Source organism: Desmodus rotundus, chromosome 12 (assembly GCF_022682495.2).
Source record: "Desmodus rotundus isolate HL8 chromosome 12, HLdesRot8A.1, whole genome shotgun sequence".
Classification (NCBI taxonomy): Eukaryota; Metazoa; Chordata; class Mammalia; order Chiroptera; family Phyllostomidae; genus Desmodus; species Desmodus rotundus.
In genome coordinates, this window is record NC_071398.1 from 56,301,180 (window position 1) to 56,327,967 (window position 26,788).

The following is a 26,788-nucleotide window of genomic DNA, read 5'->3' on the forward strand; positions in this document are numbered from 1 at the left end:
CCTGAGCGACCAATGAGAGTGAAAGAGCGGTCCACCAGACAGCCAATCAGAGGGTGGGGTGGGGCAGGAGCGAGGTAGGTGGGGGTCGGGGAGCCCAACTAGAGGTAAGAGCTTGAAGAGGGGGAACATGTTGGGGGGAGGGCAGCCCAAATTTAATTTAGGGGACAATGTGGGACATGTGCACCAGCGGTCATCATTGTAGTCCCTGCAGTGGGGGGAGATAGTGTTAAGAGAACCCAAGGGCCCTGGCTGGTGTGGCTCAGTGGATTGAGTGTGGGTCTGCGAACTAAACGGTGGATTGATTCCCAGTCAGGGCACATGCCTGGGTTTCTGGCCCTTTCCGGTTGGGGGCGTGCGAGAGGCAACCACACATTGATGTTTCTCTCCCTCTCTTTCTCCCTCCCTTCCCCTCTCTCTAAAAATAAATAAATAAAATTTTGGGCGGGGGGCGGGGGGGAAGGAACACAAAGGAAAGGCACTTACCTGGAGAAAGTTATGTGACATTAGACCCGAGGATGAGTAGGAAAGTACCTGGTGTCCTCAGCTTGCACATGTTGAAACCATCTTGATTACTTCAAATTTCATTTCCCAATGACCGACATTTGTTACACGCATCGAGTGTTCTTCAACTATTGGAATGGACTTTTCCATTTTTTTCCATAGAAGATGAACGAGGTTACCCTAATGTCTAAAATAAACATGTTATTTACACAATCTTTCCTTCTTAGAGAGTGTTGTCAGATGCAACCACCCAGCACATGCAATATAGGTCAGAGACACATAAACTTGATTTATTTGCCTCTTAAATGTCAAATGTAGAACCAGTACAGAAAACATCAGAGTTTGCATAGTCACTCTTCCAGGATGACATTTGTCTCTTCTTGCCTCTTTCAGGGGAATGGAAATCTGCACAGATTGTCTGAAGAATTACAGGGGGAAAAATTGGGGCAAAGAAAACATTATAATCCTCAATATTGAAGATTAGTGGCTGTGAAATAAAATCTCAGTTTTTTCCACAAATTCACTCTCTAGTATTATCCAAACTCACCCTTCTTTTTTGCCTTATTTGCCTGACAGTACATTTCATACACACACCCCCTAATGTAAGCAATATGTCTAAACCATTATTACCTTTATAAGAAAAGCTGGGATAGTCAAAACTTTAATTCTTTAACTTTCCCACTAACAAAGCATTTTATAGGCACTATTAACATATTTGATAATACTGCACGCATGTGTTTATATAAAAAGATGAAGTAGCTGTGCCTTGGAAGTGACTTTTTTCTTCCTAGGGTCCCTATACTACCTTCTTCCTCTTAAAGTTCTTTATAACTCTATCTTTTCCCAAGAAAAAATCTAGTTTATTTCCTTTTATTGCCCTCTTTACCTCAATGGATTACTGCCCCCAAATTTAGTATTGTTTCCTTTTTTTCTTCCAAAATCAGGAGACATGCCACCTATTCACTAGTTCATCCTTTCACTCAAAAGAGACAAGTCATTTCATCTCTTTTTTGATGAATAAAAAAGATTATGACCCAGCGATTCCACTCTTAGTAATCTTCCCAAGAGAAATGGAAACATACATTTACACAAAGGCTAATACGAGAGTAATTTTAACAGCATCGTTCCTAACAGCCAAAAACTAGAAACAGCCCGAATGTCCTTCAACAGGTGCATGGATAAACAAAATGTTGTATGTCCATATAATGAAATGTTATTCATCCTTAACATCCTTTAAAGTTAACCTTTAAATATTATTCACCTGAAGTACTGATAACATACTTTAATATGCATGAACCAAAGTTTAATGCCAAGTCAAAGAAGCCAGATCTGAAAGTGTACATATTGAGTGATTCCATTTATATGAAATGTCCAGAGAAAGCAAATCTACCCAGACACAAAAGCAGATCAGTGGTTGCTTGGAGCTGGGGTGGGAATGGGAAGTGACTGCACAGGAAAATGAGAAAGCTTTTTGTGGTGATAGAATGTCCTATTACTAGAGTGTGGCCATGATTGTGTAAGTGTGAATTTACTAAAAATCATTGATTTGTGCACTTACATGTGAGCATTCTGATATATGTACTTCCATAAAGATACTAAAATTGTGATGTATTATATACACACACAAAAGAATACCATATAGATAAGTCCTAAGAAACGACAAAAACCTTGAATCCACTACCAAACCTTACAAATAATAGTAAAAAAAGAAATAGAACCTTTCCCATGCTGGTGAAGGTCATTGTCTGCTTCTACTCTTAAACCCATCCCCCCTCCTCCCGAGATGACCATTATACTGAATTGTGTATTTACCATTCCTTCATTTCCTTGAGAATTATAGATTACTAATAATATATCCTTACTTTGGCTCGTTTTTGAGTCATAGAAACAGTATCAAACTGTAGGTACCTTTCTGCAACTAGCTTTCATGACGATAGCACAATTTAATTTTCCACAATTTGTTCCCAGTTCTTTGCTGTCACCGTCGGTGCTGCTGTGAACATTCTCCATCTTTTCTCCTGGTGCCTGTGCACAAGTTTCTTTAGGGCAATGCTTTTTAGACTGTAATGAGCATTCATAACATCTGGGAATCTTATTAACATGCAGATTCCAATTCCACCGAACTGGGTAAGGCATGAGGTTCTGCATTTGTAACAAGTTCTAGGTGATACCGATGTTATTGGTTGGTCAGTTACATTTTGATCAGTAAGGTAAGAATATGTACCTAAACATGCGATTGTTGAGATAGGGGTTATGTGTATCTTTAACTTTAACCAAGATAATGAGGAACTGCCAGACTATTTTCAAAAGTGACTGCACCATTTTACATGTGTCTCACAAGAGAAAAAGAAATAATAATACTCTATACCAGGGCACACGCATTTCAAGGGACAGGCCACGGAGAAGATACACCGGACCAGCCCAAGGAGGTCGGTGCATTGCGGGGGGCCGGCCCTTTCCTGCCTCTCAGCTCTACAGGGATCCAGCTCCGGGTGCCGCGGCTCATGGAGAAAACAGAGATAAGCACCGATGTTCACACGAGCCTGCCAGACAACCAGAGGAGCCGGTTACAGAGGAAACGAAGGCTTCTGCAACCCGCGGTCATTGCAATTGTGTTCACAGCACGGGTCCTTGAGACACACCTCCTGCCGCGTTCGCCAACGCCGCCCTGCGGCCGCTGCGTCTTCGCCGGAGCCAGGGATTTGCTGCGATTTTGTCCACGCCACCTCCCCCAGCGGCGCGCATGCGCACTGGCCTCCGCTGGGCGTGCGGACTTGGTTCCTCCAGCTGAGTGTCCCGCGTGGTTTCCGTGGAATTGGGTTCTCAGGGATCCGCCGTTTCTTCCCTCTCCGCCGGATCCTCCCGACCCCTGCGGGCCCGAGCGAGGACCAGCTTTCGGAGCTGCGGGGCGGGAGCTGGCGCGTCCTTGTCCCTGCGCTCCAGCGGAGGCTGTGTGCCTGCGGGCCGGACCCCGGGGTGCCCCCGATGGCGGGGCCGCGGGTGGAGGTGGACGGCGGGGTCCTGGAAGGGGTGAGTGCGGGGCAGAGGCCGTGGGGTGGGAGTGTGGTGAGGGAAGCTCTGTGGTCTCACGTTCCCTTTTCTCTCCGTCCCGCACCCTGGGCAGGGTGGCCAGATCCTGAGGGTGTCCACGGCCCTGAGCTGTCTCCTGGGCGTGCCCTTGCGCGTGCAGAAGATCCGAGCAGGCCGCAGCACGCCGGGCCTGCGGTAATCGGGCGCTGGGGGCGGGGCCTAGGGACTGGGTGGGGGTGGCTACCGGGACATGCCGAGGAAAACGGGCTCTGGGGACTTGGGGAGGGCGTGGGGCTGGGGACTCAGGAGCCCCCGCAGTGATGCTGAGAAGATAGGGCTGCACAGTCCTCAGGGTGCAGCGCTCCAGCCTGGGCTGTTAGCTCTGGCCTGGATTGTGCGGTCTTGAAACCCTCCAGGGGCAAGTTTCGCCCCTTGTTTGCTCTGGCTAGAATTGCTTCATTTCCTAAAGACCCAGCTTTTAAAATGTTTCCCCACCTAATCGGGCATTCCAGCCACCTGGAATGGAGAGCTCAGAGCAGCTGACAAGATGGATCCAGAGGGCAGATGGGCCTCTGGAGCCCGAGGCAACCCCACTTCTTAACCAGCCGTTCTCTGCCGCCACTCGCTCCTTTTCGAATCACAGACCAGGGAAGGACCCAGAGACTGCCAGTCCACTTTCATTCAGCCCTCTAGGAAGCTGTGAATAGGACCCGAATGATGGGCTGTGGAGGAGAAACATTGGCACTTGACCTTGTTCCTTCTGTCTGGGAAACTAGGCATGCCCCCAGATGAGGTTCAGGTATACACACCTGTTAGAAGAGGACCCAGGTTATAGCCAAACTGGTTCCTGTGTATGTATTTTGTATTATCGCCCATTGTGGTAGCTCAGCTATCTCTTAGCTTTTTATTTTACCCATAGTCCATTTTGAAATTATTGACTGAGAGGCAGTTAGTGACGTGGTGGACACTCATTACCTTTGCCACAGTTGTGTGCAGCACCCCCTTTGGCCTGGAGGGGAATCCAATTCATGAAGCTGTGTTAGGGACTTTATCACTTTGCTGGGGCTGCCACAACAACATACCACAGACTGGGTGGCTTAAACTACAGAACTTAATTTCCTCACAGTTCTGGAGGCTGCAAGTCCAAGATCAAGGTGCTGGCGGGGGCAGTTTCCTCTGAGGGCCATAAGGGAGGGTTCTGTTTCAGGCTTCTCTCCCTGGCCACCCCTGGCTGCTGTTCACATAGTCATCCTTCTCTGCCTGCACATCCCTGGTGTCCCCCAGGGGGTACCAGTCTCCTCCTTCTAATATAAGGACCCCAGTAAGAATGGATTATCACCCTAACTGCCTCCTTTAACTTCATCTCCTCCTTTAAAGGCCTGTCCCAAATTCAGTCACATTCTGAGATGCTAGCTGTCAGGGCTTCAATGTATGAATCTTGGGGGAACACGTACCTTAGATTGTTCAGGAAAGTGCAAGTGAGAGTTCTGGCACTTAGGTAGCTTTATTACTTTTCCTCTTCTCACACTTAATTTACATCAGCGATGTGTTTATAGCTAAAGGTCTAGAAGGATCCTTTAACATGATGCCTACTAGCAGCTCGTCCAGGAGCATAAAACCCCAAGGAAACTCTGACACCGAAGATTTCACGGTGATTCCGGTGGTCAGGGCTTGCCATTTTCATGCCACTGCACCTTTGTAACTGAGTCACAGATGAGGGAGGGACAGGCAGTCTGGGTCCACACGTTTTGACACAGTTTTATGACCTGAAGGCCTCAACATCTATCTGGACTGGAAATGATTCGAGATCTGTGTGACGGGCAGCTGAACGGGGCAGAAATCGGCTCCACGGAGATAACGTTCACACCAGGGAAGATCAGAGGTGGGACCCACACAGCAGATACCAAGACAGCAGGGTATGTGGCACTTCCTTCCCCTGGGCCTGGCTTTGGAGCTGGACCTGGATTCACGTGCGCGTCCTGCCGCCACCTGGACAAGTGGCTCCACCTCTCTGAGCTCTAGTTTCCTACCTTTAAACTGCAGATAAAACACTTACCTGTTAGAGTTTGAGACGTTTTGGATACTTAATTGTTGATTAATTGTAGCTATTACTATATTGAGAATTTTCTCACATGTGTAGTATAGCATATTTGTTTCCTTACTTATTATTATAAATGATATATCTGAAAACAACTGTTTTCTTGCTTTGCAGTCATAGTAGCCTTTGCATTGTAGTATATTTCGTTCTTGACTTACAGCTAATTATGAATCATTTTATACTGCTTTTAGTTGGGGTATGATCTTAGTTTTCTTTCTTCCCATTGGAAACCTGGGAATATAACCATTACATGTAGGGCTGGTTTCATGTACTATGAAATACTGTCTTTCAGACTCAGGCTGTCATCAGGTACTGACATGTTTTTTAACATTAAACTTGGGGGCATGTACCTGTCTTCCCAGTTGTCTGTGCTTCTGCCCATGGTGACGTGGAAATGTCACTTTCTTGTAACTCCAAGCAGCACGTACAGCTGAGCCTGTTCTGCCTCCCCCAGGAGCGTGTGCCTCTTGCTGCAGGTGTCCATGCCCTGTGTCCTCTTCGCCGCGTCCCCATCGGAGCTGCGTCTGAGAGGCGGGACCAATGCTGAGATGGCCCCACAGATCGATTACACGGCCACGGTGAGGGCTGTGGAGGTTGTTGACAAACCAAGATGAGCTGGCAGGGTGTACTAAATATACCCCGAGCGGTTTTGTGTGCATACCTGCGTGGTTCTTTGTGGGGGGATCATGTGTACTCTAGATTCTGGGGTGTAGCTTAGATGTGTTCATGGTGAATTCTTTAAAAACATCAAGTGTAATTATTATGTGAGTTATATTACTTATATAGAAACCAATTCTTTTATAAATACAGGAATTACGATTGGGAAGAAAAGCCTCCCAACAAGAATTAAATTCCATGTTTCACAAGTGTTGGTGAGGATGTGAAGAAATCGGAGCCCTTGTCCACTGTTGGTGGGAACCCAGTAGGGTGTAGCCACTATGGAGAATAGTATGAGGGTTCCTCAAAAATATCAAACATAAAATTACCCTATGATCTAGTAATCCTACTTTTGGGCATTAATCCAAAAGGAATGATAAATTAAGATCTCAAAGAGATATCAGCATTCCCATGTTCATTGGAGTACTATTCTTCACGGGCAGTGAGAAGGCGGAATAGAATCCCGTTCACCCGAACCCCCTAATTTCTTACGGTGCATTACATTGAGAAGGGATGGGGAATGTGGGCCTCTGGGGTGAAGTGACCACTGGAATCCAGTCTCCTGAGCTGTGAGCTTTATTTTCATTAGACAGACTTGCAGAGCCCTGATAAAGTAAACCTTTAATTATAGCTCCGTGTCACTTACTTTATTCGAAAACTGGAACTAGCCTCTACATTTTTACTTCACTTTTTATAGTGTCTCATAAGTAGCTCTATGCAGAGCACTTGTGTGTTATAAATACACTTGCTAAATCAGTGACTATTGGTTGTGAAGGTTAACAGTGATCTGATCTTGCAGGTTTTCAAGCCCATTGTTGAAAAATTTGGTTTCAAGTTTAATTGTGACATTAAAATGAGGTAAGTTACTTATTTCTTGGCCATTTGTGGGAAAGATGGTGGAAAAGGGGGACCTTAGAGAGCCCTCGTTCTGGAGCCCACTCACCTTACATTTCCTGTAGGAAATAATTGTGCTTTGAGGTTTGAGCAGCTGCTGGGGACAGTCCCCTTCTTTGGGGGAGAAAGACTTTTAAGGGAACTCAGCACTGAGGCCCCTTTGTGGCCAGTGTTCCCGACATTCGGCTCCCACTGAACACCTACTGTGTGCCGACAGTAGGCCGAAGACTGCGGGGTCCTTACAAGGCGTTCTCCCCACAGTGCAGGCAGAATGGTTGTCCTAAGGCAAAGGCCATGTCTCTCTCTGGCTGTGGCATTTGCGTGTTTTGCAGTCTCGTTGCAATGTGCCTTTCTAGCCCTGCCGTCCCCTTTCTCCACCCCACTGTTCCAATTTTGCGGCTCCCTGCTACTCCGTAAACATCCTGGTGCCTTCAGACTTTCCTGTCTTTGTATAGGTGCTTCCTCCCCTGCTCTCCAAAAAATTGGAAATCCTTTAGTTTGTCCAAACAAAACTTGTAATGTCTTGGGTGGCTCGTCCATGAATCCCTCCCTGCACCTCTGACGTAGTTTTCCATCTGGCCGACTTTTGTGCTAGTGGGTTGTGTGGGGCGCCATCTGCCTCCTGGATGGAGAGCCCCTCCTGGGCTCCCCTGCGTGTCTGCAGCATCTGCTGTGGAATCAATGATGCTAAGAATTAGAGTTTGATTTTACTGGTGTTCAGCCACTTAAATACGCATATGACTGACTGAGCATCTTCTATGTGCCAGGCATTGGTTTAGGCACGGGAACAAAATAGACAACATCTTAGATCAAGGAGCTTTTATCCTGAAAAAACCCCATCAAGTAGAGCTTCCTGCATTGTGGGAAACGTCCCCTTTCTGTCCCCGCATCTATCTGGCATGGTGGTCACTCGCCACCCATGGCTGTTGAGCACCTGAAATGTGGCTAGTGTGACCCGGGAGCGGAGTCTCAAATTTTATGTCGTTGAAATGGTCACTTGGTGACTGAGGCTATCATGTTGGGCAATACAGATCCCAAAGGTTGTTTGGAAATTTCGAACCTCACTTACGTGGTTGCATGTCATTCACATGTTGTTTTATGACAGATACTGAGCTTTATGTTTGCCATGCAATCAGCTTATGTGAGTGTTGTCACACTTTTTTATAGGGGCTACTACCCAAAGGGGGGTGGTGAAGTGATTGTCCAGATGTCACCAGTTAAACAGCTGAACCCCATAAATCTGACTGACCGTGGCTCCGTGACTAAGATACATGGAAGAGCGTTCGTGGCTGGTGTTTTGCCATTTAAAGTGAGTTGTCTAGATGTTCTTAGAAGCGTAGGTGTGTCTCAATAAGTGCTACATCCTCTACATTTTGAAATTATTGAAAGAACTTTAAATAAATCCTTTTATGAACAGTTTTTTCTTAAAATTCTGTGCTCTTGAGTCACGAAAATCAAGTTTTTGTATAATACATGTAAAAGTTATTTTGCCCTCGAACGCATGAAAACAATTGTCAAAATAACCATTAACTTGTTTTACTCTGTTTTTCTGTTTTGCCAAAACAGATGGCAAAGGACATGGCGGCGGCGGCGGTGAGGTGCCTCAGGAAGGAGTTCCGGGACCTGTACGTGAACATCCAGCCGGTCCAGGAGCCGGGCGACCAGGCCTTTGGCAACGGCAGTGGAATCATGTACGGCTCTGTGCTTTCTCCTGCATGCTGGTTGAGAGCCCCGAAATAACTCATATTTAAATGCAAGATTTGTAGTTGTTCTTTGTTTAAAAAGAAGATACACAGGGTCCAGCAGAAATAAGGCCTGCTGGAGTGTGGTAATAATATGGGTGTAATAATTTATAGTTTTAATCTGAACATTTCACCTAAAATGTCAGATGGTGTGCTTGAGTGTGATATTGTTACGTTTCAGAATTACATGCTTATGATTTTGTAACAAAAGAGTTTGTAATAAAACAGGAGCGTTATTTGTGCTGGACCCTGTATTTTAAAAGGCTTTTATACCTAAAACAGTTGTACAATAAATTAAGATAATTATTTTATTCCAAGTTTTTTTCCTGAGGATGGTTTGCCTTTATTATGTTGTAAGAGCCCTTTTGTCTACATAGTCAACTTCCACTTGACCCGAATCAGAAGTTACCCTTTGAAGCTGATCCTCAGAGAAATATTTCCAGTTTACAAGCAAATATTAGCCATGGCAATAATCTTTTTGAAAAGAAATATAACTATTATATTAATCCAATTAGGAGTTACTGATTTAAGTGCTTTAAAAATGCTCTAATTGATGCTTTTGAAGTACAAAAGTATCCTTTGTGGATGTTTGAATTTTAAATCTCTTTTTCAGAGTTTCTGTTAAAGGGTTTAAAGTAAATGCATGCTCTACGTATAATACTACTATCTAAAAACTATCAGACAAAACCAAACATTCTATAGAAAGACCTTTCACTTTAAGGTAGTCATAAGATAGTTTATAGTACAGCCTGGTTATGAAATGGTCCCCCTTAGTGCTGGACAGCACTTCGGGGAGCGCGGCCCCTTAACCTGCGAGTGGATTAGAATCTGGGGTGACTTCCTGCCTGAAGGGCTGAGGGACACTAAGGCCTTGATGAAGATGGAGAATGCTCAGCATGCCTCTCTGTGTGAACAATTTTGCTTTTGCAACGTTCTAGCTAGATCTAATTCTTTGTGTTCAGCAGCCACTATTCTGTGTCATATTTGCATTTAACTTTAGAATGTTTATGGCATAAGTAGTAACACTTTCTTCTTCCTACGCAGCATCACTGCAGAGACATCCACGGGCTGTTTGTTGGCTGGGTCATCGCTCGGTAAACGAGGTACAGACAAATGAAGGGGGTCCACGCTTCCCAGCGATGGGCGACAAGTTGAGGAGGATATGGTTAACCGGTCCTGTTTTAGAGTCAATGAAATTTTCAGTCTTTCCCCTCACTTTGTACTTTGAAAGATGTCAAACCCATAGAAAGGTTGAAGGACCAGTGAACGTCCATGCTCTGCCCTCCCTGGTCCACCAACAATGGACACTGAGCAGCAGGGCGCCTGGGTTTCTGAAGCGCTTCGGTGGAAGGTGCCAGAATACTGAAGACTGCGACGCGTACATCCAAAGGCAGCACCTGCGTGGTCACGGCGCCAGTTTTACGCCCAAAGAATGTGTCTGTCATCTTCAGACATAGCCAGTTGCCTCCAAAATACTCTTGAGATAAAGCAATGTGGGATTTTTCTTTTTGAGCACAACCAGCCTTTGGTTGTCGTGTCTGTTTAAGCTTCTTTTTTGTACTGCAGAATAGTCTCGTCACCGTTTTTTCCTCTAATGATATTGGCGTTTTGAAAAGTCCAAGCCAGTGTCTCATAAGATTTCCCACAATTTGGGTTTGCTTGATTGGTTCATGATCAGATATAATATTTGCATATGCTAAGTGCTCAGAAGATTATATATACATACATACATAAAACTCTTATCCTAAAGTCGCACTGGGTGAGTTGAGAGCCCGAAAAATGGTTGAATTGGTGCTAACAGGGACATATTAATTCGAGTCTCTGCCTCTCAATCAGTTTTCTTACGTTGTGCCTGTCCTAGGTGTAAATGCAGACAAGGTTGGGATCGAAGCTGCCGAAATGCTCTTAGCAAACCTCAGACACGGCGGTGCCGTGGATGAGTATCTGCAAGACCAGGTAATGGCACTTCCAGGTAAAACCTCTGAGCCTATTAGATTTGAGTATTTGGTAGTAGGATTGAATGTACATTTTAATGATTGACTTTCATACACTGATTGGCGTGTCGTACTTCAGTTAGTTATTGCAGTGTTATTCTGGGATTTCTGTTCCTCAGAGTCCAGACTTCACCTTCCATGACGCACTACAGCCTTTGGCACAGTGGGTCACCCCTCCTCCCTGGATGCTTTCTTCCCATGATGTCCGATACACTTACCGTTCTGTCTCACTGGTCACCTGTTCTCGTTTGTCACCGGTGTCGCTTTCATCTTCCCCACTTCTGAACGCTGGAGCGCCCCCCGCGCAGGCGCACCCCTCTTCCCTGTGTCTCTATGCAGCCCCTCTGTTGTCTGACCCGGCTTGTGGGTTCTTTCTTTCTGGGTGCTGACAGCTCCCAGATCCACCTCGCCACCCCAGACCTTCCTCCTCCTCCTATCTTCTGCCAGCCAGCCTCTCCACTCTCAACCCTAACGCATCTGCTCACTTCAAGAAATGCTAAGAATATTTCCAAATATCCTTTATGGTCCGCTGCCTCGACAGATTTTTCTTTCTGCCGCACTTTTCTCTCCTTGAACTCAAGTCCATGGTCTACATTTACAAATGTATTCTTTAAGATTTCTTAGCTGGCTTCTTAAGACAGTTTCCCTTACTTCTGGTCTCTTCCTCCTTGCCCAGGTCTACTCTACACTCACCGTATTTCTGTATTAGTGTATTGATTTACCCGTTAAAAGGTTGTAATTTTAGAGAGTGGAAGATGCTTGTCATGTTGTATATACCAGCCTGTATAGGTAGTTGGTCTGATGAACTATGTTAACTTTAACTGTATTTTATTCTTAAACGTTAATTTTAAAAACTCTGTATTGAGGACCATTGAGCATCTCTGTGCAACACTACGGCCTTTGGGTGACACAGATTTTCTGGAATCCTCATAGGACTTCTGGAAACGGAAAGAAATAGAAATTCTTTTAGCTACTTTGATTTCTAGTGCTTTTGTATGGAAAGTGATAGAATTTTAACTCCGAAGTGGGACTGTGTGAGATGTTTCTTCTTTCTTCTTTTTTCAACAGCTGATCATTTTCATGGCGTTGGCCAGTGGGGTTTCCAGAATAAAAACAGGACCGGTCACACTCCACACAAAAACAGCTATTCATTTTGCTGAGCAGCTGGCAAAGGCGAGTGTTCCATCAAAAAAGAGTATTTGATTTTCACTGTGGCCAGTTTGGGGTCCAGTTCGAGTAAACAGAAACCTGGTAGCAGTCGTAATTGCTGTCCCTCATCAACACTCCTGTGTGGCAGACACTGAGCTACCTCGGCCACGTCACCGAGTCGTGCCCACTGTAGGCACCTGTCTGTTATCACTCCCACTTCACACAGAAGTAAGATCAGGCAGAGGGAGGAGAGCAATTGCTAAGACCTCACGGTTTCTCAGGGCGGAGCTGGGCTTTGAGCAAACCCAGGAAAGCTCACATCAAAGCCCACCTGTGGCGCTGCCCCATCCAGGAAGCAAAGATGTTTCCATGGGAACCAGGAAATCAAATTGCAAGGCATTTGTCCTTGGCTGTAAACTTAAATATTTGTATAGAATTTTAAACCCTGTATTTTGCTGTGTATAATGCACTCCTGTGTATAATGTGCACCCATGCTTTTGGCCCAAACTTTCAGGAAAAAAATCTTTTGTTTTAATTACTTAATTCAGCTTTTTATTTATTTATATTTAGATACTTGTTTTTTTTGTATTATAAGGGAATTTTAGCATTTATTTTTGAACATATTATGGTACCAAGAAATTTTATGCAACAAATAATTACAAAACACAAGAACAGATACAAGGTATTTCAGGCACTACCCATGGATAATCCTTATTTTCCCCTCAAAAATTTGGGCAAAAAAGTGTGCATTATACACAGCAAAATACAGTATTTTACTTTCTTGTGATTCTATTGGTAGAATAGAATATTTGCTGATATTTTAACATTTACCAGTCCTCTTAAGTTCATCTGAAATCAATGATGTCTTTATAGAAAATTTGGAAAATAGAGAAGGAATACTTGCCCATAATTCTCCTTGCTAGTAAAACCACTGTTGACATTTAAGTATTTTTCTCTTCCCTTAAAATTGTTTCTCTGAATTTTTTTACAGTTAATGCACACAGCTTCATTTCTTGCCTTTTTCAGTAACACGTAGCGTATTTCCATTTTACTATAGTCTTTCTAATGTAATTTTGTAAGATAAAATGTATAACTCAATTTTATGAAGGAAGGTGCTGACCTTAGGCATTTTTAAAAATTACAAAAGTAATGCACACTAGTTAACTTGACACTTGACAAGATGGAAAGAAGTATAGATGCTTCGGTGCCGCTGTGTTTTAGAGAAACTTAGGAAGTGGGTAGTGGGGGGCATTATCATTAACAACTGAGAGGTAAAAATGGATTATTTGCTCACGCTGGGCTCCTGGGGGCTCTGATTCAGGGCGTGTGGAGTGGCCTCAGGCTGCCTGTTTTCACCACACTCCACAGGCCTGTATGCCTCTGAATCTCATTCAGAGCCCTGGTTCTGGAACGAACTAGGTCATATCTAGGCTGCTGAGTTTCTCATGACTCATTTGATCTTTCTCCTCTAGTTTCCTCAGGAAAAGGAGTTTGCTGTTAACCACCTGCTTATGTAAGCTGTAATTATGGGCTTATTCCTGCTATATTACATACTAAAAACTCTTCTGATTTCAGGCTAAATTCACTGTGAAGAAATCAGAAGATGAAGAAGATGCTTCTAAAGACGCCTATATTATCGAGTGCCAAGGAATCGGGATGGCGAATCCCAATCTATAGGGTATGTGCCTTTTAAATGACACCTCGGTGAATGGTGGCACTGACTCATTTCAATAAATACTGCAAAACGACGAGCAAGAAGTGACTTGTTCAAGAACCTGACGTCACCTCGGGGGCGGAGCACGGAGGGTTCTCCATCTGCTGAAGATGCCCCATTGGATTCGTCTCCCTTCGAATGTCTCCTGCGACGTGGACAGGACGTGGACGAGTCGGCGGACGTGTCTGCTCACAGCTGATGTCAGCGTGGAAGTGTTGGTATAAAATGTTCTTTCCCCCGAAGTGTGCTTTTCTTTTTTATGTAATAAAGCCAGGAATGGCGCGTTGACTGCGGTTCGTGTGCCTGTGGGATCACTGCGCTGAAGTCTCAGGGGAAGGTTAACGAGAGGATTTCCTGCACTGCGTCCTCGCCGTGTGCGTGATTTAGTGAGCATTTGCTCGTTCTAACTCCACACTCCTTCCTTCTCATGGCGCACTAGGTAATACTGATTTCAAATCCGGGGCATATTTTGGGAAAGCCAAACCAGGAGAATTGCAAAGTGTCAGCCCCAGCCGAGTTTCTTCTGTTTGGCTTGTGCTGTGAAATCACCCAGCGCCTTTGGACCAGAATGTGCCTTATGTTGCCTGTGCTGTCTTACCTCTGGCCCTTCCACACCGAGACTGCTTCGCTGTGGTATCTGAGGGTTCATCAACACTTGGCTCCGTCTGGCACTGTACCCCGTGATGACTGAAGCAGCCTAAGACTTAGATCCAGAGGGCGGTGTGGTCATACACGCAGAAAGTGCTGGGTGAGTCCCCCGTAGGGCAGTGGGATGAAAAAGATGACTCCGTGCACTTAACCGCGACTCTGGTCTGTGATTTCTGTGGCCCTGGACAGGTGGGTTCCATCTGCTTTGAAGGTGAGGGTGACAGTATTACTTGCTATTTAATATTTTCACACCGTGGATAAATTTTATACATTCTAACAAGTGAGATAGGATATGTATTTCTATGTTAGAGCAAAACTACACTTTTAGGATGGTTTTTAGAGGGGTTGTGATAAATTTGGGCTCTGAAGACTCACGTGAGCCAGGCAGCTTCTGACAAGGGGCCCACATGTAGAAGAGGTCGCCGGGAATGCGGAGGTTGGGGACTTGGGAATGAGTCCAAGGTCAGCAGCATACAGAAGAGTTCACGGTTAATCTGGGCTGGGGCGCATCCCTCTCCTTCAGTCTCAGCTTAGATAAATGGGAAGGTGGGACTGCAGGGAAGAACTTGTAAGTCCCAGAAGTAACTCGAATTTCTATTTTCCCTAAGCAGAAGTCGATTTCTGCTTCTATATCTAAGATTTTATTTCAACATGTTTCTTCTTATTTAAGACCATCTAACTATTGATTCAACACTGTCTGTTTAGGGGCCTTTAAGAGTCTCCCTTGCCCCGTGGCCTTCACACAGGGGCATTCATCTCTCCTGTCTCCCAAAGCCTCCCGGTGGATTTCCAGTTTGCAGACGCCAGCAGCATTTAGAGAATTTGTTCCCAACATTTCCTCCCCAAATAGCTACTTCCTCCTCCCATCGAGCTGCCCGCAGTCAAGGTAGCACTTTGGAGCTGTCCTTTTGAACAACTTCTCTTTTACAATCACCACACTTCCTCTTTACTGAAGAGAAGTTCGTTTTTCACCCGTTTTATTTTCACAAGGGTCCATGCCCCCGAAGAAGAAGAAAACCTCCAAGGCACCCGATAAAGGGACAGTTTGAAACATTAGTCTCCCAGCCAGGGTATCAACCCTCGTCTTACATGGTGGCGTGATTTACGCAGGGGGTGAAAGCCCCCATGCTTCCTCTCCACAGATCAACATCACATCTTCAAATAAAGCTTGCTTTTCTGGCTATTAGGAGAAACATTTTCATCAGTTTGCCAAAAGCTGACTAGAGAGTTTAAATCCATTTTTTTTTAACTTTGGGTGTTGACTGCTTAGTAAGGATTATGAATTACTTCTTTGCTCTTACGCATCCCCCCACGTGGAGTGTTTTAACTCCTATAATCTGTATTATTAATACTCTAAATCGTGTACATGACAATTATTAATATATATTTTAAAGCCCCACACTTGCTTGATAACCTCGTTGCTCTTGATTTCCACTGAGCTCCGCCTCCTCCCAGTAACCAACAATAATCACCCATAGATCCACGATCTAGTTTTTTAAGCAGCATCAATCTCATTGACATACATTTCTATAGAATTTTACTCCTATCTTTAATGATATTTTTAAAAGTAGATTTGTTATTCTCGATTGTGTAGTAAAGCTAATTATAATTAACCAAGCCAGGAGAAATTTTCAACATTTTTAGGAGTCTTCACCAAAAGTTTTAACGCAAATTTATATGCATGTTTTTATTGCAGAGAAAAATGACAAGGTGAACTCTTAAGCATAAAGGTATAAAAATTAGGTAACTGGAATGCACTGTTTTGGTGGGTGTCTGAAAGCTGTGCTATGTAGACTCCAGGGAACGGCAGTGTTTCCTCTAAAACGGCAGTGCCGGCACACCTGGCTTTCTTTTGCTTTGCAGACTCTGCGGTTTTTCACAAATCAAAGGTAAGACCCTCCATCAGCAAAAACATTTAGGACTCACTGAAGGCTCAGAAGAATGTTAGCACTTTTTAGCAATGAAGTATTTTCAAATCAAGGCATATACATTGTTTTAGACATAATGTTATTGCACACTTAACAGACTACAGTATAGTGTGAACATAACTTTTATATGCACCGGGAAAACCGAAAATTTGTGTGACTCTCTGTATTGCGGTGGTCCAAGCCAACCCGCAGTGCCCGCGAGGCCTGCCTGCATTTACAACGTGGAAATGAGACCCTTTGGAATAACCGTTGAAATGTATGACGAAACATGTTGAGGCCCAAACACCTGGTTGGACGGTACTTCTCTGTGACCTCTGAGGGTGTTTGGGAAGAGGTGAGCCTTCGAGCTGGTGCACTGGGTCCAGCAGCTGGCCTCCCCAGTGGGCATGGGCCTCCCCTGGTCCACTGAGGGTCTGGGCAGAGCTAACAGGAGGAAGGCTGGGTGCCCCTTCTGCCCGACTGCTGGCCCGGGGCCCCTATCTTCCCTGGCCCTCCGTGCCCCTGGCTGCCAAGCCCAGGGACCCTGACTGGAACCTACACCACTGGCTCTCAGGCTCAGGCCTGCGAAAGACACTGCTGGCCTCCCCGAGGCCCAGCTTGCAGAGGGCAGGTTGTGGGGCTTCTCAGCCCTGCAGTCATAGCAGGTGACAATAGATCAGTCTCAGTATACGTATTGGGCTCCTCAACATACGTGTGTATGTCCTATTGGTCCTGTTTCTCTGGAGAACCCTGACTAATGCAAATGACGTCACCGGAATTGGAGTTTGAAGGAGGGCTTCTCAGGGACAGATGCTCCGGTCCCTCAACAAGGGTCTTTACCTGGTGAGCAGACCACAGGGCCAGTGCAGCTGGTGCTCTGGCTCTTAAGGGCGGAGATGCAGCCTGGCAGGTACTTGGATGCTGCAAGCATCATAGCCCAACAGATGAGCACAGTGGGGCTCACGTTCCTACTGTGGGGGGGCAGGGGAAGCATAGCAGGGTGTGTGGCAGGGCCAGGTGACAGACACCACTGCCCCTGGAGCAGCCCCAACGGGAACTGGAAGCAGGAAGAGCCCTTTCTCCTTCCTCTTTCCAGGCTCACCCAGGGCTTCCCCTTGTGGAGCCTAACCAGAAGCCGCAGGACTCTGGAAATTACAGTTCACACACCCAGACTTCACGGACCAGAGTTTGGAAAGGGGTGCTCGGAGCTGAGAGACAGTGAGTACCCCGTGGAATGGACGCTTCAGCATTTATCACGTTTCTAACCATGACGGTAACTTCCATCTTTGTGCTCTTGCCTAATAAAATACAGCCGTCCTTTTCACAGACAAAGATACTTTCATCCTCTTCCTCACAAGAGAGGCCCGAAGCCCCAGCGGTCACCATTACCATCTCTGGGTGATTTCCCTGTCTCTTTTGCTCAGTCCCAGCTGAGTACTTTGTAGCCTATGGACTAAATTGTAAAGTGATTCACAGAGAACAACCCTTGTATACTATAAAGAGGGACGACGGGGCGGGGGCGGGGATAACTACATAAACACCAATGTGCGCATCACACCAGGGAGCAGTTTGCCAGCTGCCCCTGTCCTGTGTACTCAGGTCGCTCCCCACTCTGTCCCCTTTCTCCTCCCGGTGCTCACTCCCACAGGGCCCCCATCTTCGTGGGCTGTCTTCACTGTGCGGCCGTGGTTCCACCTTCACTTTTATCCCTGGGTTCGGGAGTACTCGGAGGCCCCACGGAACACCCTGGGCTCTGCGCACGGCCCTCCCTGCACATTGCTGCGGCACCCCTCGGCCACCACTCGTCGTCGGGAGCAATTGCCCCGGCAGAAACAGAAACAATGACCCCTGCTTCTTATTTCAACGCCATGAGGACTTGGCACCGCCAGTGCCAGCCTGGTCCTCCATCGTGGGAGTGTTAGTTGCGACCTCCAGTGGAAGCCTTCTCCCTTAGGGAATTAGCTCCAAGTTGCAGGGATGGGAAACAGAATGTGGGGGGTGGTAATGAACTGTGATGGTGGAGGAGCCACCCCCACCTCTGCCCTGACCGGTGTATTCTGGCTGCAGACGGGGAGGACCCCAGTAGTCTCTGGTCCCGAGAATCGCCCACATCCCATAAAACAACAGCGCCCTAACCTTTCAGCGTGTTGTTCCCCAAAAGCACGGTCAGCGAATCCACAGGAGGCTGTCAGCTCCGGGCTCCCAAGGGATGGCATACCTGGCGAGACCAGTAAAGTGTGGGCGTGAACTCACTGGGTCACTTCTTCAGCTGAGAAATGGGTGCCTTGAGCAGAAGCAGCCTCGTGTGGAAAGCTGGAAGTCCAGAGAGTCGTTCTGGGATCTGCTGCTTCGAAACAGATGGCTTTAAACTTTAGCAGCTTAAAACAACAAACATGTATCATTAAACGCATTCTGTTGGTCAGGAATATGGGACCAGCTTAGCTGGGGGGTTCTGGCTTGGGATCCCAGGAGGCTGCAGTCCAGCCGAGCGACTGGGTGGGGCCACAACATTTCCCCAAGTGAAGGGGGTTGAAGGCTCCTCCTCCAATCTAGCTTTTGGTTGTTGGCAGGCTTCTGTTCCTCCCAGGTTGTTAAACCGGGGGCTTTCTCATGCAGGGGGTGTCAAACTCATTTTCACCGGAGCCCACATCAGCCTCACAGTTGCCTTCAAAGGGCTGAATGTAACTTTAGGACTGTATAAATGTAACTACTCCTTAATGAGGGGAAAGGAGCTTGACGCTGCAGCTGGGTAGAAACACTGTGCCGGGCTGGATAAAACCAGGTGGAGGCCCGATTTGGTCCTCGGGCCTTGTGTTAACCACCTGTGGGAGGGCTTCTCACAGCACGCAACTAGCTTTGGTTTCCTCAGTGCCAGGAAGCAGACAGAGAGCACCCCCGAATGGAAGCCATAGTCTTTTTATAACCTCATCTCAGAAGTGATATCCCATCATATTTGCCATATTCTGTTAACCAGAAGCAAGGCAGTGGTCCAGCTCCTACCCAAGGGGAGGGGATTATTCAAGGGCATGGACAGCTGCCGGACCCTGGTGGAGACTGACCTGGTACCTGGGACATCTAGAGCTCATTCGGCCTGAGCTCCCCATGATGAGCTGAGTGCTCTCTGACCCACCAGGATCCGGGCTGCAGGAAGGCATCAGCAAGCCAGCATCAGGTGGAGGTGGTGTCAGTGAGATTAGGCACGGGGAGTCTCCAAAGATACCAGATGTTGAAGGGGGTGGCAGGGTCTCCTGCAGCACCTACTCCTGCTAATGGCTGCTGCCCCCACCTTGCAGCCCTGCGGTGGAGGCCCAGCCAAGGTTGACTTGGCAGGAAGAGCTCGGGCCTGGTTTGCAGGTGGCTCTGCACCGTGTGTTGACCTCACCTGGAGACAGACCCTACGCAGTCCAACCCATTTCCTACGGTGGGGGGTGGGGGGCAGTGGGGACGGAAAAGCCTCCTGGCAGGCAGACTGGAGCAGTGCGTTTGGTCGTCCACTCGGTCTGGACCGAGAGATGGCCGGAGTGCGAACATACTGATTCATGGACAGTGACTGCAGTTCGTCTGAAATGACGTGGACCCACAACAAAAAGGCTTGGCAGACTGGCGACCACGGATGGCGCAAGAGGGATGCGGATGAAACTTTCAGGATAAGCGCAGGGTGTGAAAAACTTGGTGTCCCACGTGACTATTCACAAAGGGCACCCACGCGGAGGAGACAGAATGACCGGCGTGCAGTACGTCCGCCAGCCTCTTCCTGCAGCCAGCTGGGTGTGGCCTGGTGGCCGCAGTGGGAAGGTAAAGGTTACTACAGACACGGGGTTTCAACACGACAGGACCGCCCTCCCGAGGCTGGTCTGCGCGCCTCCCCGCTGAGTCGCCCACACAGCTCCTTTCCTGGAGAAAGACCAGAAAATAAACTCCCTCCTGGCGAGTGATGCCCGTGGGGGGGGGGGGCGGGGGGGGCGCAAAATTTATCTTCCCTGGAAAGGACTTACTCAGGATATGGGTTTGCCGTCTCCGCCCACATTGCTCCGCGGGGTGACGGACTGTCCTGTGCTAGTGCAGATTTGGTTGGTGGCTCCAGCCCCAGGGGCTCACTTCTAAGTCATCCTGGAGGGAGGGAGGGAAGGAAGGAAGGAAAGAGGGAGGGAAGGAAGGAAGGAAGGAAAGGTAGGAAAATAATATATCAAAAATGTTCAAAGTAGCTTCTAGTGGGAATTAGGGTAGTATGTATACAGGGGTGGGCAAAAGCAGGTTAAATTACCAGCCCTCATTACCTAAAAGATAAATTATAAATAAGGATACAAAATCACAGCAATAGGAAGACAATACAAATACATAATACAATAATTAATAAATAATACAAGAATAAACTTCCATGTACTCTCAGCTGTAACTCTACTTTTGCCCCCCCTCTGTACATGTTGCTATTTATTTTCGTTTTTCCCAATTCCCCAAATTACGCAGCTAGCCTCCTTTGGTAAAACGAGTTCTAAAGGGGACTGCAGACGGCTTTGAAGCGGCATTCCTGGAGGAGCCGTGTCCTGGCTGGGAAAGGGCTGCTCCGAGGCCAATCCACTCAAATCAGGATTTCAGTTCTGTTATTTTCAGGCAACGGGCTTGTGCAGCCTCTCTCTCAGGCAGTGGTGTTTCTCCATGATCTCCGGGAGCCCCCAGCACCAGGGCACAGAAGCTTCTGCAGGGAGCCTTAGAAAGATGCAGACTCCCGCCCCCTGCCCCTCAGAATGCTGACCCAGGAATCTGTATGTTTTTGAAAGGACCCCCCCTACCCCCCACCAAGCAAGTGACTGGTTTAGATTGTCCACAAGACACCTTTTAAGGAACCCTGGCTTACAGGAGGCCCCCGGGCTGGGGAACAGCTGGACAAATTCACGTAGGACTGGGGAAGAAGCGGATGTGGGTCAGGTTGTTGTTCTGTTGTCAGTAGGATCAGGTTCCAGAAACTCAAGTAGAAAGACCAGCCTGCATCCTCTTTGCCTCTGCTTAGCATTGATTCAAAGTGGAGCCCGTCACAGCCCTCACGTCACCAGCCTAGGTGTGCGGAAGAGTCCCATCAGCAGGAGAAAGGCCGCACAGCGCACAATGCTGCCTGCTGATGGCCCTTTCCCGGCACATCACAGCTGCCTCCGAAGCCAGCAGAGACAAACGGACATGAGCTTGAAGGCTGGCTTCCCTGCCTTCTGGTTGTCGACTCTGGGTGACTTAACTAAGCCCTCGGAGCCCAGGACTTTTCAGGGGACTAATATTTTTGATCTCTCAGGGGAGTATGACTCGAGTGGAGATACTGGATCATCCTAGACCTCAGTTCTGGTATACAATAAAGGGGACCTGAGTCTCCGATAGTCTTTCTGGCTCCAAAATTCTTTGCATATTCCACCAGGATCCTGTCTCTGTGATAACCTACGTGGAAATATGCAGGTCCTTGCTGAAAACATAAAATCACAATGTTGAGGGAAAAGAAGATCCTGTGAAAATAATGCTGCTGGCTTGGGTAGAACATTTTTTAATAACCAGTATCTTCCTAAATTGAGTGACTGGTGCAGGATAAATGAGCCACACAGGGAAGCCAAAGGGCCTGCTGACCTAGAGGCCACCTGTGCACCTGCCCCCCTCCCCCGCCAGCCCGTGCCCCGCCTTGGCGTGCCGCCCTATCAGACAAACGCTGCGAGTGTCCCCAGGGGACTGTCTGTCTTGGGAAAAGGCTCCATTGATGAGAAGCCCAAGTTGCATCACGCTGACGCTCCAAAGGGGTTTGTGAGAAGAACGGGTGACGTCGAATTCCCAAGGAGCCTTTGAGCCGAAATAGGTCATGGCTTCACTCCTGCCGAGGCTCAGGTTCCCCGCGCAGTCACCCCCGGAGTGCACAAAGGGGAAAGGCGTTCCTCCCAGAGACCAGGGGCCTCACACCCTGCCCTTCCCCACTTTCTGTCACTTCAGTGGCCCCCGCCTTGTCCCCTCCAACACACAAAGTTGGGGGTTAGGGAGACAACAGACCCTGGTTGCCCAGAGGGGATTCTGAGGCACACACACTTGCAGCCCAGACTTTTTTCTCAAGGGCACGTCATATCTGTCAGTTGGCTTTGCACAGTGACTGAATGTCCCAGTTATGCGTTCTTGCCAGATGGACGTGCAGGTTTAAAGTACTACGCAGGTACGCACCAAGGTCTGTAAGGACCGCACTCTTGGGGGTTTGGTTACTCTGGAGGCCCTTCCTCCTCTCCCGAACGTGGGCCGTTCTGTTCCCTGGAGGGCTGTCCCTCGCCCTGAGAGGAGGCACGGAGCATCACTGAAGCAAGGAGGCACTAGGTAAGGTAACCAAGGCTCTAGGAAGCCATTGACGGGGCCCGAAATGAACCACAATGGAAAACAGAAGGGCCGCTCAAGCTGGATGGTGCGGAGGAGTTCATAGGAGTCAGGGGTCATGGACAAGTTACAGATCCAATCAAGAGAGCACTCAGGGAACCAGAAGCGGATGTGGAGCCCCACAGGCAAGGCCTTGAACCTAAGGTGAAGTCTGCTGCAGAAAGGGACCACCAGGCAGTGTCCTTCCCGCTGTCCTGCCGTTCCCTCGTTGTGTGAGGGGTCCGTGTGACCCACACAGGCCAGTCTGATGCTAAACTGACCTTGGCCCCTCGGAAAGACCTTGATCCCACCTCCCTGTGATCCACATCCCCACGCTAGCTGTTGGTAAAAGCTGCACCGATATTGCCTCATCGATTTGGCTGGTGTGTCTTCTCTTTTCCAGCCATAGGCGTGCAGTTTTCTCTGTCACTCGTGGGTCACACATAGAGGTTCACGGAAATCTGTCTTTGCCTGTCTCCTGGCTTTTGGTCCTCCTGTCACGGTGATATTTGGAGTCTTCCTCTTGGATTTCTCTCTCTCCTTCCTCCTCACCTCCTTTGTTGCCAGTAGATTCTCTGCCACGCTCACTTCTCCACCCTTGGCTTTTCCCAGCAGGCCTGTGTGGTTCCCTTAGAGTTCCCCTACTTGTCTCTTGCAGCTTATCACAGCTCCACTTCCTGCCTCTCCGCGCCACCAGCCATCTCAGGTAAAGTAGACGTGATCTCTCAGAAGGACTCTTGGTGCAAATATACCGTTAGCCTTTCCCATGTGGCTACCAAGTTGAAAAAAGTTTTATCGTCTTGCATTGGAATTGCTATGTATATCAAGCTATATATTCTGTACTAAAAATTAGAAATTATATATAAATATAAGATCTATAAAAGGAGTTGTGTAACTATTTTTTATTTGATGATACTTACGCAGAACGATAATAAACTCAATGTGTCGGGCTTCCATTTCCAGCCAGGACAGAGTAACTAGGTTTACCCTTCTGCCTGAGACAACTTAAAAAGTGAACAAAATATATGGAAAAATCATGTTAAACATCAGACAATAAAGGAGCGTGTTCTCTGAGAGATGGGAATCAGACACAGGGAGCCCTGTGACTGCCCCAGCCGACTGCGAGCAGGAAGCTTCCAGGCCAAGGTGCTGGGAGGGGCAACCAGGGAGGGCCTGGTGACCTCTCGGAGTTGAGGATGCTGGCGGAGAGCCCAAGGAGACCGGGATGGTCAGCGTTTGCATGACAGTCCTGGAGGGGAGAGAGAGTCCTCAGGAGACTTCCAGAGGGCTCCCCTCTGATATTCAACAAGGCACTGAGGAGTGTCTGCCCACGGAGGAACTTCCTGAGGCTGTGACAGTCGCCTGAGGCTGTGACAGAGTCACCTAAGAGGAGTAGAGGAAACAGTAGCTGGTGCTCACACAGAGCTAAAAAAAAGCACCTGTCCACTGCACCCCTGACCCCCTTGCCCCGCTCCCCGCCATATTAGAAACCTCATCGTCCACGGGACATTGTTTAGAGCACACTGAATGGTCATTCCAGAAGAGGGGAATAATTAGTCCTAGAATAGATGCTGAATTGGCCCCACCTAGCACACTTAGAGACATCTAAAAGGGCTAAACTGTCTCCCACTGACTTAACTGCGGCCCGGAACCAACCTCAAGGACGTTTGTAAGAAGACAGCACTATCCAGCCCCCACTAAGGAAAAAACCATAGTGTCTGGCATCCAATCAAAACTCAGCTGACCAGAACAGAAGCACAGCTCACTGAACAACACCCACATGGCACTCGGGCCACAGGAGACTGCAATCACCGTGGGGTAAGTGGGACCCGGAAAGACAGTGGAGCAGCAAAGAGGAAGCCTGGCTTGTCCTTCAGTGATGCCAGGTCTCCCCAGCCCCAGCCCAAGAGGCTGTCAGAAGCCAGAGCTGCTCCTTGGAAGGAGACTGCACTCAGGCTGTGCCCTGGGTGTACTCGTCGCGGAAAGCCCCTGAGAGGAGGCGAAGGTCCGATACTCAGATAAGTGAAGAGGGAACAAGGAACATGATAAAAGGAAAAGAGCTGGGCGAGGGTGAGGGAGAAGAGAAGGAAGACCAAGCCCAGAAGAGACGGTGAGGTCCACCCTGTATCATCTTTGTTTATCTTCTGGTGTGTTTGTTGTACGTGAAGCCAATGGCCTGAGAATCTTGGTCACGCCCAACCGGGAGTCAGAAGACTGGGGTTTCGCTGGCTCTGACCTTGTTCTGGAGTCTCCCATAGGAACTCGGTCCGTCGAAGTCATATTTACTCCGTATAAATGGGAGGCAGCACTGAAAACGTCAGCGAGTGACTCATGTCTATGTCCAACTCTGCCTTCTTTCCGAAGGAACAAGACTCAGCTTTTCGGTCCTCAGCTCCATGTTCTCATCTGACTATTTCACTTCAAATTCAACTGGAATAAAACTAATTGCCCTATCTCTACCGCCCACCCAAGTTCAATCTACTGCCCACCCAAGTTCCCTGTTTCTTTTTTAAATTTTTAATTACAAACATGCATTAAGTACCCACAATGTGGCTGGATGCTGTGCTAGGGACAGGCCATGGCTCAGCCTCTCTGGGCTTAGGGGATTCACGGCTCTGGGGCAGGGAGGGGGCAGTCAGTTCACTGAAGCACAAGTGGGCTATGGGAGCAGAAACTATCATAAAATTCCAACCAATCAGCCCCTTCTCTGCATGTCCAGGCCCAGCCCGCGCCCTGGTCACTGTGCCAGGTAACAACATGGCCCCTGTCTCTGGGCTCCTCTCCAGTCTCCCCAGGCCCTGCTGCCGACGAACCTCGAGCGCAGCTTCCCCTCGAGTTCGGCTTCCCCACCCCGGTGACTGCCCCGTCCAGCTGCCACCCCAGCAGCTCTCCGCCGTCTCCTGAATTCTGAGCCGTGCCCGGTGTGTATCACCTACTCAGAAAGAGTGGAGACTTCTGCTGAGCTGGACTATGCCTGTTCTACTCTAATGAGGGGGGGATCTTATAGCGATAGGATGTGGGAAATGACTCCACCTGTGTTTCGTGATCTGCTGCTGAGTTAGGCTAAATGGCAAATTGTTGGTATTTATCTGAGGCTAGGATGGGCCTGGTGGGGGGTGGCTGTCTTCTCGGGGGTTGTTGCTTACAGAGGTGGAACATGGATGCTAGGGTGGCCCCTTCCGAGGGGCTGTGAGTGGGGCAGTCACCACGGCTGACATGTTCCAGCAGCACGAGGAACCCAGAGCACTCCCTGGCTGACCCCGGTGGCTGCACGCATGGTGCTAGAATGGGGGTGAGGCTGATCCTAGATGCTGTCTCACCTGTTCTTTCTGTATCTTTTCTTGTCACATACCTGTTATCCAGTCCTCAGGAAGCTGCGAATTCATAAAGCCTGAAGGTGTTAACCCCCAAGGAGGTTCTTCGTTTTTATCAGAAGTCCTAAAAATGTTTTCAAAAAATGCCTCCAAACTAAAACAAAAAACCCAGCTAATGTTACTGTGAGCTTTCTCTGTAGTTTATATCTTTAGCATTATGCTGTTTGATTAATTACTAAGGCTGATCCTGCCTCTCATAAGGTCATTTACATAATATAAAGATTTAAATCATTGTTTTATTTCATTTATTCATACTTTACTTCTTTTCACAAAACATTTGAAGGACTTATAGTAAGCACATACCATAAAATGAGGAGGTACAAAGAAGAAATTAAAAATCAGGCCCAGAGAAAGGAAAGCTGGAGTAGAAAGTCATGTCCGGGCATAACAGTGGGACACAGATGAACCGCTGCAGTTGAGTTTCAGGTCTGGTCTAGGATTCCTGGCACAAGTGGGAAGGGCCACGTGGTATGTTGCTGGTTATCCCCTCCCCATTTCCTCCTCGCCCCCCAAAGCCCCCCCGTTTCCTTAAGGGAAATATAGAGCATTTCCTAACACATGACCCTAGCAGACATTCCTCGCATGGGCTATAAACTTTGTAGAGTCGCACCATAGTCTACACACCTGTGTGAAATAAAAGGCACAGAGCCAAAAAGAATATACATTTTAGCTGCATTAAAACCGAGTGAGTGGTTACCTTGGGCGGTGAAGGAAATG

At 47.8% G+C, this 26,788-nt stretch overlaps 1 protein-coding gene and 1 long non-coding RNA gene across 3 annotated transcripts; one reads left to right on the forward strand and one right to left on the reverse strand.

Moving 5' to 3' along the window:
- Positions 1-3,232: 3,232 nt before the first annotated feature.
- On the forward strand, positions 3,233-14,072 carry RTCA (RNA 3'-terminal phosphate cyclase). Its single transcript, XM_053915559.1, has 11 exons — positions 3,233-3,531; positions 3,626-3,726; positions 5,304-5,447; positions 6,084-6,207; positions 7,086-7,144; positions 8,348-8,489; positions 8,747-8,871; positions 9,967-10,025; positions 10,784-10,878; positions 11,985-12,089; positions 13,641-14,072. Exons 1-11 carry the CDS (start codon positions 3,487-3,489, stop codon positions 13,740-13,742), a joined length of 1,101 nt encoding a protein of 366 aa, XP_053771534.1. The 5' UTR covers positions 3,233-3,486; the 3' UTR covers positions 13,743-14,072.
- A 4,386-nt stretch (positions 14,073-18,458) lies between these two features.
- LOC123480756 (uncharacterized) lies at positions 18,459-26,161 on the reverse strand. Of its 2 annotated transcripts, none has more exons than XR_008425785.2 (3): positions 26,050-26,161; positions 20,330-20,444; positions 18,459-18,552 (listed from the first exon to the last, which is right to left on the reverse strand). It is a non-coding gene; the product is annotated as an uncharacterized lncRNA (long non-coding RNA). The 2 variants fall into 2 exon arrangements; XR_006656862.2 differs by lacking the exon at positions 18,459-18,552 and adding an exon at positions 20,148-20,228.
- Positions 26,162-26,788: the final 627 nt, after the last annotated feature.

Bases quoted from the DNA above. Each gene is read 5' to 3' on its own strand.
- RTCA (XM_053915559.1), top strand. From the start codon at position 3,487: ATGGCGGGGCCGCGGGTGGAGGTGGACGGCGGGGTCCTGGAAGGG. The intron at 3,727-5,303 runs GTAATCGGGCGC...TATGACCTGAAG, and splicing joins CGCAGCACGCCGGGCCTGCG to GCCTCAACATCTATCTGGAC. The intron at 8,490-8,746 runs GTGAGTTGTCTA...TTGCCAAAACAG, and splicing joins CTGGTGTTTTGCCATTTAAA to ATGGCAAAGGACATGGCGGC.